Source organism: Rosa rugosa, chromosome 2 (genome assembly GCF_958449725.1).
Source record: "Rosa rugosa chromosome 2, drRosRugo1.1, whole genome shotgun sequence".
NCBI lineage: Eukaryota > Viridiplantae > Streptophyta > Magnoliopsida > Rosales > Rosaceae > Rosa > Rosa rugosa.
Window position 1 is genome coordinate 2,411,217 of NC_084821.1, and position 14,722 is coordinate 2,425,938.

At 38.1% G+C, this 14,722-nt stretch overlaps 2 protein-coding genes across 4 annotated transcripts; both read left to right on the top strand.

Moving 5' to 3' along the window:
• Positions 1-7,312: 7,312 nt before the first annotated feature.
• On the top strand, positions 7,313-13,488 carry LOC133732818 (protein FAR1-RELATED SEQUENCE 5-like). 3 transcript variants are annotated; one of them, XM_062160407.1, is made up of 8 exons: positions 7,313-7,424; positions 7,583-7,644; positions 8,485-8,585; positions 8,744-8,802; positions 9,029-9,113; positions 10,157-10,197; positions 11,243-11,345; positions 11,540-13,488. In XM_062160407.1, the coding sequence occupies exon 8, from the start codon at positions 12,338-12,340 to the stop codon at positions 13,295-13,297; it is 960 nt and encodes a 319-aa protein (XP_062016391.1). In that variant the 5' UTR covers positions 7,313-7,424; positions 7,583-7,644; positions 8,485-8,585; positions 8,744-8,802; positions 9,029-9,113; positions 10,157-10,197; positions 11,243-11,345; positions 11,540-12,337; the 3' UTR covers positions 13,298-13,488. The 3 variants fall into 3 exon arrangements, with proteins under 3 accessions (XP_062016391.1, XP_062016390.1, XP_062016392.1); XM_062160406.1 differs by lacking the exon at positions 9,029-9,113; XM_062160408.1 differs by lacking the exon at positions 9,029-9,113 and having other exon boundaries at positions 8,493-8,585.
• On the top strand, positions 11,553-12,218 carry LOC133728145 (putative protein FAR1-RELATED SEQUENCE 10). Its single transcript, XM_062155558.1, has one exon. The coding sequence runs from the start codon at positions 11,553-11,555 to the stop codon at positions 12,216-12,218; it is 666 nt and encodes a 221-aa protein (XP_062011542.1).
• Positions 13,489-14,722: the final 1,234 nt, after the last annotated feature.

Genomic DNA, 14,722 nt, shown 5'->3' on the forward strand with positions numbered 1-14,722 from the left:
GAATTTTGGAACCAAAGTCTAAAATAAGGTACTTGACACATCTGACGGATGGATTCTCAAGTATACGATTTGATGACGGTCTTGCCCTTGGAAGGTTGTGTAGAGAATAGGGTTATTAAGCCTTAGTTGTTTGACCGAGCGTGTCGACATCTTATCGATGACGGATTTTTCTGAATTTTGGAACCGAAGCCTAAAATAATATACTTGCCACATCTGACGGAAAGATTCTCAAGTGTACGATCCGATGATGGCCTTGCCCTTGGAAGGTTGTATAGAGAAAATACGGTTATTATGTCATAGTCGTTTGACCGAGCCGATCGACATCCTATTGATGACAGATTTTTCTAAATTTTGGAACATAAGCCTAACATAATGTACTTGCCACTTCTGACGGAATGATTCTCAAGTGTACAATCTGATGACGGCCTTGCCCTTGGAAGGTTGTATAGAGAAAAAATAGGGTTATTAAGCCTTAGTCCTTTGACCGAGTCGATCGACATCCTAACGATGACGGATTTTTCCCAATTTTGGACCCGAAGTGTAAAATAATGTACTTGGCATATCTGATGGAATGTTTCTCAAGTGTATGATCCGATGACGCCCTTGCCCTTTGAAGCTTGTAGTGAAAAAAAATAGGGTTATTAAGACTTAATTATTTGACCGAGCCGATCGACATCCTAACGATGAAGGATTTATCCGAATTATCGAACCGAAGCCTAAAATAATGTACTTGCCTTATCTAACGGAAAGTTTCTCAAGTGTACGATCCGATAATGCCCTTGACCTTTGAAGGTTGTAGCGAACAAAAATAGGGTTATTAAGCCTTAATCCTTTGACTGAGCCGATCGACATCCTAACGATGACGGATTTATCCTAATTTTGGACCCAAAGCCTAAAATGATGTACTTGACACATCTGACGGAAGGCTTCTCAAGTGTACGATTCGATGATGCTCTTGCACCTTGAAGCTTGTAGTGAAAAAAATTAGCATTTTGTGCTGGAAAACTAGAATATTGTACTTGGGACATCTGACGGAAGGATTCTCAAGTGGACAATCCGGTGAGGACCTTGCCCTTTGAAGGTTGTATAGAGAAAAAATAGGGTTATTAAGTCTTAGTTTTTTGACCCAGCCGATCGACATCCTATTGATGACGGATTTTTCTGAATTTTGAAATGAAAGTCTAAAATAATGTATGTGCCACATCTGACGGAAGGATTCTCAAATGTATGATCCAATGATGCCCTTGCCCTTTGAAGCTTGTAGTGAAAAGAAAAAAATAGGGTTATTAACCCCTAATCCTTTGACCAGGCCGAGCGACATGCTTTTGATGTAGGATATTGCCGAATTTATGACTTGAAGTCTAAAAGAATGTACTTGCCACATCTGACGAAAGGATTCTCACGTGGACGATCCGATTAAACTTTGCCCTTGGAATGTTGTATAGCAAAATTTAGGGTTATTAAGCCTTAGTCGTTTGATCTAGCCGATGGACCAACTATCGATGACGGATTTTGCCAAATTTTTTACTGGAATCCTAAAACATTGTACTTGGGACATTTGACGGAAAGATTGTCAAGTGGACGATCCGGTGACGACATTTCCCTTTGAAGGTTGTATAGAGAAAAAATAGGGTTATTAAACCCCAGTCGTTTGACCGTGCCGATCGATGTCCTATCGATGACGAATTTTTCTAAATTTTTGACTGGTTTCCTAAAATAATGGACTTGGGACATCTGACGGAAGGATTCTCAAGTGCACGATTCGATGACGACCTTGCCCTTGGAAGGTTGTATAGGAAAAAAATGGGGTTATTAACCCCTAGTTGTTTGACCCAGCCGGTCGACATCCTAGCGATGATGGATTTTGCCGAATTTTTGACTGGAATCCTAAAATATTGTACTTGGGACATCTGACAGAAGAATTCTCAAGTGCACGATCCGATCAAATCCTTGCCTTTGGAAGGTTGTATAGGGAAAAAAATAGGGTTATTAAACCCTAGTCTTTTGACCGAGCCGATCGACATCCTATCGACGACGAATTGTTCTAAATTTTTGACTGGATTCCTAAAGTATTGCACTTGGGACATCTGACGGAAGGATTATCAAGTGCACGATTCGATGATGACCTTGCCCTTGGAAGGTTGTATAGAAAAAAAAAAAGGGGTTTTTAACCCCTAGTCGTTTGACCAAGTTGCCCGACATCCTATCGATGATGGATTTTGCCGAATTTCTGACTGGAATCCTAAAATATTGTAGTTGGGACATCAGATGGAAGGATTCTCAAATGTACGATCCGATCAAATCCTTGCCCTTGGAAGGTTGTATAGGGAAAAAATAGGGTTATTAAACCCGAGTCGTTTGACCGAGCCGATCGATGACGAATTTTTCTAAATTTTTGACTGGATTCCTAAAATAATGCACTTGGGACATCTGACGAAAGGATTCTCAAGTGCACGATTAGATGACGACCTTACCCTTGGAAGGTTGTAAAGGAAAAAAATAGGGTTATTAACCCCTAGTCTTTTGACCTAGTCGATCGACATCCTATCGATGACGGATTTTGCCAAATTTTTGACTGGAATCCTAAAATATTGTACTTGGGACATCTGACGGAAAGATTGTCAAGTGCACGATCTGATCAAATCTTTGCCCTTGGAAGGTTGTATAGGGAAAAAATAGGGTTATTAAACCCCAGTCGTTTGACCGAACCGATCGACGTCCTATTGATGACGAATTTTTCTAAATTTTTGACTGGTTTCCTAAAATAATCGACTTGGGACATCTGACGGAAGGATTCTCAAGTGCATGATTCGATGACGACCTTGCCCTTGGAAGGTTGTATAGGAAAAAAATAGGTTATTAACCCCTAGTCGTTTGACCCAGCCGGTCGACATCCTAGCGATGATGGATTTTGCCGAATTTTTGACTGGAATCCTAAAATATTGTACTTGGGACATCTGACGGAAGGATTCTCAAGTGCACGATCCGATCAAATCCTTGCCCTTGGAAGGTTGTATAGGGAAAAAATAGGGTTATTAAACCCTAGTCTTTTGACCGAGCCGATCGAAATCCTATCGATAACGAATTGTTCTAAATTTTTGACTGGATTCCTAAAATATTGCACTTGGGACATCTGACTGAATGATTATCAAGTGCACGATTTGATGACGACCTTGCCCTTGGAAGGTTGTATAGAGAAAACATAGGGTTATTAACCCCAAGTTGTTTGACCCAGTCGACCGACATCCTATCGATGACGGATTTTGCCGAATTTTTGACTAGAATCCTAAAATATTGTAGTTGGGACATCTGACGGAAGGATTCTCAAGTGCACGATCCGATCAAATCCTTGCCCTTGGAAGGTTGTGTAGGGAAAAAATAGGGTTATTAAACCCTAGTCGTTTGACCGAGCCGATCGACATCCTATTGATGACGAATTTTTCTAAATTTTTGATTGGCTTCCTAAAATAATGCACTTGGGACATCTGACGGAAGGATTCTCAAGTGCACGATTCGATGACGACCTTGCCCTTGGAAGGTTGTATAGATAAAAAATAGGGTTATTAACCCCTAGTCGTTTGACCCAGCCGATCGACATTCTATCGATGACGGGTTTGGCCGAATTTTTGACTGGAATCCTAAAATATTGTATTTGGGACATCTGACGGAAGGATTCTCAAGTGCACGATCCGATAACAACCTTGCCCTTGGAACGTTGTATAGAAAAAAAAATTGAAAGTTATTAAGCCTTAGTTGTTTGACCGAGCCGATCGACTTCCTATTGATGACGGATGTTTCCAAAATTTGGATCCAAAGGCAAAAATAAAGTACTTGGGACATCTGACGGAAGGATTATCAAGTGCACGATCCGATAACGACCTTGTCCTTGGAAGGTTGTATAGAAAAAAAAATGGGTTATTAAGCCTTAGTCGTTTAACCGAACCGATTGACACTCTCTCGATGACGGATTTTTCTAAATTTTGGATCCAAAGCCTAAAATAATGCACTTGGCACATCAGACGGAAGGATTCTCAAGTGTACGATCCGATGACAACCTTGCCCTTGGAACGTTGTATAGAAAAAAAAAATGGAAGTTATTAAGCCTTAGTCGTTTGACCGAGCCGATCGACTTCCTATTGATGACGGATGTTTCCAAAATTTGGATCCAAAGCCAAAAATAAAGTACTTGGGACATCAGACGGAAGGATTATCAAGTGTACGATCCGATAACGGCTTTGTCCTTGGAAGGTTGTATGGAAAATAAAATAGGGTTACTAAGCCTTAGTCGTTTGACCGAGCCGATCGACTTCCTATTGATGACGGATGTTTCCAAAATTTGGATCCAAAGCCAAAAATAAAGTACTTGCGACATCTGACGGAAGGATTATCAAGTGCACAATCCGATAATGGCCTTGTCCTTGGAAGGTATTATGGAAAAGAAAATAGGGTTATTAAGCCTTAGTTGTTTGACCTAGCCGATCGACATCCTAACAATGACTGATTTTTTCGAATTTTGGATCCAAGGCCTAAAATAATGTACTTGACACATCAGACGGAAGGATTCTCAAGTGTACTAACCGATGACGGCCTTGCCCTTAGAAGGTAGTATAGAAAAAAAATAGGATTTTTAAGCCTTAGTAGTTTGACAAGCCGATCGACATCCTAACGATGACTGATTTTTCCGAATTTTGGATCAAAAGCCTAAAATAATGTTCTTGGCACATCAGACGGAAGGATTCTCAAGTGTATGATCCGATGACGACCTTGCCCTTGGAAGGTTGTATATGGAAAAAATAGTTATTAGGCCTTTGTCGTTTGACCGAGCCGATCGACATCCTAATGATGACTGATTTTTCCGAATTTTGGATCCAAAGCCTAAAATAATGTGTTTGGCACATCAGATGGAATGATTCTCAAGTGTATGATCCGATGACGGCCTTGCTCTTGGAAGGTTGTATATACAAAAAATAGAATTATTAGGCCTTAGTCGTTTGACCGAGCCAATCGACATCCTATCGATGACAGATTTTTCTGAATTTCGGATCCAAAGCCTAAAATAATGTACTTGGGACATCTGACGGAAGAATTATCAAGTGCACTATCTGATGACGGCTTTGCCCTCGGAAGGTTGTAGAGACAAAAAATAGGGTTATCAAGCCTTAGTCGTTTGACCGAGCCGATCGACATCCTATAGATGACGGATTTTTCCGAATTTTGGATCCAAAACCTAAAATAATGTACTTGGCACATATGACGGAAAGATTGTCAAGTGTAAGATACGATGACGCCTTTTCCCTTTGAAGTTTGCAGTGAAATATTCTAATATTCATTTTCTAGCATGAAATTGATACATATTGCGGTATTACGCCTCATTCGGTTGACCTAGCGGATCGAACTCCTAACAGTGGCAAAATGAAATGATTTTTGGACCTAACCCCTAAAATAATATATGTTTCACATGTAATGGTTGGTGTTTGCAGTCTTTTTCGAAATTATATATCGTCATCCTTTTTGTTATTTAGAGGTGTACTAAATTCCATATAGGCATATAGCCAATCTTCATGTTAGAGAATATTAGTTGGCATTCAATGAATTAGTGCCAAAAAAAAAAAAAAAATTCAAACTCGACAAAATACTACTAGCGAAATTGAATCACATGACACTGATCAGACAATCTAAGTTAATCAGACATAATTTTTTAAACTTATGTATTTTCCCTATCGTCAACACACAGTCAACATATTAATTTAATGACTCTATGTATTTTCCCTGAAAAAATAAAAATAACAAAACAGAAAAATTAACCTTTTTTTATCCAAACAATCGAAACCACTCTAATGACTCTATGCAGTTCATTCTCCAAAAAAAAAAAAAAAAAAAAAAACCCCACCTTATGTAGTTTGGTATCCCGTGAAAAATTTAAAAAATACTAGTCTCCTCTTCTGGCGCCTCTCACCCGAGCAAGCATCGTTGATTCTCACCTAGCACATTCAAGAAGAAACACTCTCATCAAGAAGAAACACCCACATATCGATCATCTCCATTGCACTCTCATCCGCCCGACAAAGTTACACTCTCAGCACCACCATCTATTACAACACATATCTCTGTCGGTGTCTCTCTCTCTCAATTAACAACTTCCGCCATTGATCGAAGGCAGGGTCTCACATTTATTTTGAGTTAGGCTGTACATATTGAAGTCGAATTTGGTATTACAACTGTATAGCGAAGTCAATTTGGGAATTAGGGTTTTCTAAGGAAGTCGATTTGGATGTTGGGTTTTAGGGTATTTTTGAAATCGACTTAGCATTTTTGTTAATTTCGATTTTCCAAATCCGTTTACTTAAAAAAAAAAATCGATCCAAACCCGCTCCGTTAACCCGGCGGATCGTTGATTTTCCTAAATTTTTGATTGGAATCCTAAAATATTGTACTTGGGACATGTGACAGAAGGATTCTCAAGTGCACGATCCGATGACGACCTTGCCCTTTGAAGGTTGTATGGATAAAAAATAGGGTTATTAAGCCCTAGTCGTTTGACCTGGCCGATGGACGTACTATCGATGACGGATTTTCCTAAATTTTTGACTGGAATCCTAAAATATTGTACTTGGGACATGTGATGGAAGGATTCTCAAGTACACCATCCGATGACGACCTTGCCCTTTGAAGGTTGTATAGATAAAAAATAGGGTTATTAAGCCCTAGTCGTTTGACCTAGCCGATGGACATACTATCGATGACAGATTTTCCTAAATTTTTTGAATCCTAAAATATTGTACTTGGGACATGTGACGTAAGGATTCTCAAGTGCACGATCCGATGACGACCTTCCCCTTCGAAGGTTGTCAAGCGAAATTTATAATATTCATTTTCAAGCGTGGAGTTGATACATATTGCGGTATTACACCTCATTCGGTTGACCTAGTGGATCGAAAGTACTTACCTCTTTTAAGGAAAGAGAGTACTTAAACTCTGCGTTTTTTATTAATTTAAAGACATGTACTTCTCAAAAAAAAAAAAAAAAAAAAAAAACAAAAAAAACAAAAAACAAAAAACAAAAAACAAAAAACAAAAAACAAAAAACAAAAAACAAAAAACAAAAAACAAAAAACAAAAAACAAAAAACAAAAAACAAAAAACAAAAAACAAAAAACAAAAAACAAAAAACAAAAAACAAAAAATACATATACTCCAAGATGATTATAGGGGCTGATCCAAGTAGTAACTCGGTTGGGCTGAAGGCTCACCAACATTTTTGGGCCCAAAAATAAACTAGGTCATAACTTTATCTTTTCTTTTTGTTCACCAAAAATAACCCGCGAAACCGAAGACACCAACCCAGGCTACCTAGCACAGCGGCGATTCTGACTCTGTTCACTTCTTCTCCTCCTCCAGTCCTCCTCTCGGTCACCGAGCTCCAGGTATCTCTCTCCCTCTCCGTCTTCTTCTCCTGCTCTTCTTCTCTTCTTATTCGTAATGTGAAAGCTCTATTTTTTATTTTATTTTTCTGACTTTTTGATCTTTTGTTCTTCACATCGTTAGCGGATTATTCACTTATTCTTCTACTTCAATTGATCAGTTATTCGGCAGTTGGGCGGCTCGGCCATTTGAAATTGAAATTGAATCAGTCAGGTTAAAGAGGTATAAAGGCACACCCATTTGATATTGCAATTGAAATTGTAATGAAATTATGAAATTGTATGTATCTGATAAAACTCAGCTCTTCTGTGGGTTGGGCACACCCAATTTGTGGCTTTGTGCTTGTAATTCAACATTTCAGTTTTCAAATTGTATGTAGCTGATAAAACCCAGTTCTTGGGTGTGTAGGGTGTGCTGAGATTTGTGGCACTGTGCGTGTGAATCAACATTGAAATTACAGTAAAGATGTTATAACTTCTAAGCTTTTATAAAACCCAGCAACTGCTCACTATAAAAGTTATTATTGAGAAGCAGATGGCCACAATTCCACAAATGAAAGCTTGAAAAAAAACAAGGAAAAAAGCAAGGTCATTAAATCTTCCTATTTTGATACAAATGAAGGATCAGCATTTACTAATTACTATCTATCATTAGTACTTTCCTAGGTCATTATGTTAGCTGTACATTTTTTTGGGGTGTATGTGTATTGCTTCAGCCTGCATGTGTGTGAATTATAATTGTATTGGCATTGCTCTCATATATCTAATATAAGTTAATTAGGTGTTACACTAAAATGTGAAATCATGATCCGAATCCGAAGGGATAATTTTTTCCCCCTTTGTTAAGAAGTTCAACCCCCATCGAGCTTGTAATACTGGATCTGCCCCTGGTTGATTCATGCATTTATCCTTTACTGCGGTAGAAAGAATGTTCAGATAATGAGTTCTGAGTCATGTTATCTGTACGAACACTTTTATCATTTGTTTGAATCTATGCCTCCTTTGGCTTGTCATGGTTATATGCTTATGGTAGACTTGAAATCATTTTGTCATCCTCTTGTAGGATAGCAGATGGGCTGCTACCACTATCAGATGATCTACGATATGGCAAGACCTTGGTCGAATATTGTATCAGAAATCAGAAGTGCTTCATAATCATAGATGGTAAGACCTTTCCTGATCTAAAAACACCCCAATGACTCTTATACAAAAAAAGATGTGCCATTTCGCTGTTGCATGGTCCCCAAAGATTGTCCTGCATGCAAAACCAATACCGTCAATCTATAACCTGATGTTACTAACAAAACCTGTTTGAATTTCAGTTGGGTGGGAGTGCGGGGTAATCAAAAGCTGTTTGAATTTCCGTAAATAGAGACAACAGGTAACTATTCCCTGAGTTAGCTTACATAACTGCATTGTGGTAAACTTATTCCCACAAATCATTCAAAATTCATTCTTGCCTTCTGCATTATTGTCAATCCATATTTTAGATATTCATTCTGTCAGAAAATATGTAACTCCTACGTCACATTCTAAATATGACTAATATTTGTTCCTTGCATGTTTTTCGTTTACATTTTCCATTTAATTCCTATCTGTGATACCAGATTTCTTACATGGATAAAAGAGAGAATAGTTCAGTAGCTTTAGCTTGAGAGCATGCAGCAACATTCACATTGCCTCTTTCCACAGGTTTATACCGGGTTTTTATATTATGACAAGGGTTTTTTTATGAGTATCTGTTAGGTTGTGTAACACCTCTAGAGGGTGGAAGTGATGACAAAAATAAGTCTAATAGTCATGGGTAGCAATATTGCTTTTGCTTGTCTGATTACAATCCCGTTCCAATGGTCAGCTGCTGACCATGGAATTTTTGCTCAATCACCGTCCGATTGAAATCGGACGGTTCACAGCTAAGTGATGAGAGAGGAGAAGAGAGTTGTGAACCGTCCGATTTCAATCGGACGGTGATTGAGCAAATGATCCCTGGTCAATTGCTGACCAGGTGATCAGGACTGTGTCTGATTATGTATAATTACTATTTGTAGCAGTAGAAATGGTAATGATAATATACAGAGTAGTAGTGATTGCAGTAGCAACAATAGCAATAATCAATAAATTAGGATTTGAGTTAGATTGATTTCTTAATTAGACCAAAAGGTCATGTCAATCATGTATGTTACTTGATGTCATGGGTCATTAGCAACTCCTCCAGTATGCAATCTCTGAATTTAGTTTACATGGTTATTATTAAGTGTTTTTTGTGCTTGCAAACCCCATAAGCTGAAAATTAAATTAAATGAAATGATATTTCATAAAACTACTAGTAATTCTATGTCAGTAAAAACTATCTAAGGTTGCCAACTTCTTCTTGAACACAGCTGTCATTTTTGGTTTTCAATGTTGGGAAATTGATTCATAATGTTACTCCTCCAATGTAAGGATGACAAAGCTTCTATTAACGGTTTGATTAATTTCCTAACATACCAGACTCTCCAGCTTGACTCAATAGCTAACCTCAACCATCTTCTTCGCAGTTACTGTTGGGTTAGTGTGGTAGGAGTAATTAATAGCTCTAGTATACGTTTCTCTATTATTGCAGTTTACTACTTGGTGATTACCTTTAATGTTTAACTGTTTCGTTTAGTACAGTATGACCCTTGTTTTCAGTTTATATATAATCATGAATTATTGGATTGTGTTCTCAATTCTAAGTGCAAACCTTTCTGTTTCAGTGGGAGCAAAGAGGAAAGCATGGATACCAGCAGGATTAAAGGTAGTGCTCAGAACCGAGTTGCACAATTTATGGTTTAAACATATCTGTTGGCACTATCACCACGTTTGTGATATGCTCTGGAGGGAAGTCTCAGCTGTTACTTTTCGGCACATTGCATTTCTACTCTGAAATTATCTTTGAGCAGTTGCCTATTCAGCTTATAGTTAGTCATGGAAGTTTCATTTTGATACGGAACTTCAACTGGTCTGTTCGGCAGTTGCCTATTCAGCACAGAAAATGTTTTGGAAGTTGCACTTTGATTTGAAACTTCAAATGGCCTGTTTAGCAGTTCCATATTCAGCTTATATGTATTGTGCAACTGGGTTTAGACATAGTAGTTGCATTGCTATAAATAGGAATTCCGTGGGGCTCAATACTTTGCGGATGAAAATAGTTTAACATTGGAAGTTGGAAGTTAAGTAGTATGGTTTAGCTGCGGAAGATAACAGTCTTTCCTATGTATTAGAACTGTAGTAATATCTTTACAAAGCAATAACATGCAAGCACTCTAGTATGTATGTTATTTTATATTTTGCTCTGATTTTAGATCTGAACCACTTTGTTTATAAATGAGTCATTGAGCCTATGTTTGGACAAAAGAGAGACACTGCTAAATTAATTTGTTATTGAAGATACAAATCATTTCATTTATTTAAATTGCTATTGTGGTGCTTCTTAACTGAACTATCACACAAGGCCGACTCAATACACTTGATCACCTTATTTATGTTAATAAGTCGTACTGAAGGTTTAAGTAGGTTATAAATTTTTGCTGTGAGCTTTAAGTATCTCAGGGTGACCTATCTGGTTCTTTTGAGTGTTATTTTACTTGAAAACGAAAATAATTGTATATCTAAAAGTTAGGATATGGCAGTTGGTATTGTTATGCTATTAATGATGTCATATTAGCAGTGTTTTATTTTCATCTCATTTCATTTCATCTACTTAAGTAGTATTGTAGGATGAGTTTTACCTGAATTGGTGGTCATTCTGATTACGTGGTACTTATTGTGCTCTCTTATTTTTATTTGTCAACTTGCTTAAGCTCTAACTGAATGAAAAGAAGAATTTGAATCACCTGCTGCGAAACAAACACCTACCAATTTCACGTCCGTTTTCCTCATAAAGCGCGCTTCCTTCCATAACAGGTATTTCTATGATTGTGTTCATGTCAGGTCAATGGTTGATGTTATAACGCTTTAGGGTAGATATCAGGAATTAAAAATAATAAATCATTTTGTCATATTCGGCTTTGGTGTTGTGTAAAAAATGTTTCAATAAGTTTAACGCATTATTATTCTTATTATGTAACATGACAGTAATTCATCCATTCAAATAACAGGTTTGTCTCGTAAATGGACAGCGACACGGACCAGCATGGTTTGCGCTTCAGTGAGGAACAATACCATAATTCTGGGGGCTTTTCTAATGAGGAGGGTGGGTTTTTCAGTGATGAATCAAGAGGGGAGACCTTCACATTTGGCTTGGATGAGTCCACAAACTGTTTACGTTACAAGGGGAAGAAGTATGAAGACCTACAATTTTCAGACATGAATGGAATATTTTTTCGTTCAGTTGAGGACGTTGAGAGATTTTATGCATACCACTCAATCGCCAAGGGGTTTTCCGTAAGGAAGAGCAAATCCGATAAGGACCGTGGTGGTCAAATATTTAGAAGATCGCTCTGTTGTTCTAAGGAGGGCTGGCGTAAGGTTCAAAACCCAAAGAAGCGTACAAAAGTGGTTGGTAGTGTCTCCTCTCAAGGCAAAAATAAAGAACAACCTGGAATTAAGAGGATGGTGACTAGATGCGGTTGTCCAGCCCGCCTAACTGTATTGCGTTGCAATAAAACTGGTTCTTTCTACGTGTCGCAGTTTGATACCGACCACAACCATGCTCTGGTTCAAAAGGAAATGGTTCATTTTCTTAGGTCAAACAGGATGGTTGGAAAACACGCGTCTGCACAAGTTAGCTCATTGAAAAAGTTTCCGTTCCTACTTGCCGCGCTTACGAATTGTTAGTTCACCAAGCCGGGGGATATGAGTATGTCGGATTCATAATAAAAGATTTGTACAACTAACAAGATTCAGAAAGGAGAGAAATACTGGTTGATGGTGACGCTCAAGCTACCATCAGCTTCATGAATCTGAAAGCGTCCCGTGATCCCCATTTTTACTGTTATTTTTGTGTTGATCAAGAAGGGCTACTTGCAAATCTGTTTTGGAGAGACTCAAAGTGTCTTGTTGACTACAACAACTTTGGCGACATTTTGATAATGGATAGTACTTGCAAGACAAATATCTATGGGAAGCCTTTGGTCGTTTTTGTGGGAGTTAATAATCACCGGGCGACTGTTCCGTTTGGTTGTGCTTTATTGGTCGATGAGACCGAAGAAACTTACAAATGGGTGTTATCAACCTTCATTGACTCTATGGGCGGAAATAAACCAATATCTGTCATTACCGACCAGGATGACGCTATGCGAAATGCGGTTGTGGAGCTTATACCGGATGCTAGATATCGACTTTGTGGGTGGCACATTTCTAAGAATGTTATTGGTAAGATTCATCACGTCAATGTTCAAAGGGACTTCATGCATTTGATATACTCTGGGCTGTCCGTTACTGAGTGGGAATCTTATTGGAACTACGTGGTTGCCATGGCTGGTCTACATGACAACCCTTGGGTTATTGGCATGTACAACAAGCGAGAGCGATGGGCTGAGGCTTTCTTCAAGGAAGATTTCTTTGCTGGTGTTCGTTCCACACAGAGATGCGAACAAATGCATCGTAATATGAAGACCGGATTGGGTAAATACATGAGGCTTTATGAGGTGTTGCCTCGGTTGGATAAGACAATGAATCGAATAAGGGAAAGGGTGTTGTTTGATGATTTTGTTTCTGTCAACGCAAGTCCGGTTATTGGCGACCACATGAGTTTATTGCAAGAGCAACTTGAGAAGAAATTTACACATGACATTTTCCTGTTGTTACAGGATCAAATTCGGTTTGAATCCCGGTTTATCGTGGACGATGAATTTCATTTTCCTGATTTGGGATCGTCAGTGGTCACTCTTACACAATACGGTAAAACAGCATAGGAAGTGGAACGTTACATATCGCAACAACAATAGTGTCCCCACGCTCAGTTGCACGTGCAAGTTGTTTGAGGCTGATGGAATTCCTTGCTGCCATATATTTACTGTGATGAAAGTGAAGCAGATAACGGTGTTTCCTGAGTCTTTGGTGACAAAGAGGTGGACTAAAGATGCGACGACTATCAATGAAGAAACCCGACCTAGTAATGGAGTGATTTCCGACAATTCACTTCGCCTGGCAAGGTACGGTGAGATGATGGCAGAATGTACGCAGACTTGTTTCAGGGCGTCATTTTCCGACGACGCTTACTATGAAACAATTGAATCCATGAGGCGTATGTCTATTAGGGCGAGGAGATATCCAGTTCATGAAGAGCAAGAGGATACTGCACATAACAGTCTGGACGAACTTCACGAGAATGTTGTCAAGGATCCTAACATTTGCATATCAAAAGGTACTCGAACAAATCCCCCCACTGTTATTGATGATGGCAAAGCAGGGCAGACCAAAGGCGCTATTAAATGTGGTAAGTGTCACCAACCGGGCCACAATGTTCGAACATGCGACAAAGCCACTAATGATGGTAGAGGGGGCAAATCACATGGTGACAGTGTCGATATACCTTCCAATGCTGATGTAATAACCCGAAAATTAGTGTCAACTATAGAGTACTATATTATTAGTTATATTCGAAATGTCTTACTTTGTTATTAAGCTCAAGACTCTCATCCATATTATTTTTATGATGCATGTCATTTTAGTACTAATTATTGATATTTTCTTTTTACCTTAAGAAAGCACTAAAGTTCTTTACTTATCAATTAGGTAAATGTGTATCTATATATATATATATATATATATATATATATATATATATATAATTGGCAAAGCTGCTTTATGTTTTCTTTCTTTTACTACTCTTTTAATTTTACTCTTCCTTTTAATCATTTAACCTAACTAGTGGATTAGCCACTTGCATTACAATATTAGTCACTCACTTATCTTAGTGCTTAATTCTAGCCTATATATATCATTATGATCTGATCATACTCAACTTGAAGATCAAATGCAAAATTTGATCAAAAACTCCCTTAGTTGAAGAGAAAACCCAACTAAAAGTTCCTCACACAAATCCTTCATCCTATTTCCCTTAAGAAGTTTCCTTTTGTGAAAGAAGTCCAAAGTTTGATCACAAGACCTTCTGAGTTCCTTAAGTAAGTACATGAATACCTTCCTATATTCTTTTGTCTTTAAGATTTATCAAATTGCATAATCAATGATAAAATGGAAAAGGATCTGTTTTGCTGCAAACTCGTATTTTCGTATATAACAAATTCTGTTTTGTCAAAACTAATTACAGTATTAAATTCCTCATCAAAAGTTCTTTAATTTAGGCTTTTGAATCACTCAAAAAGGTTAAGAAATGA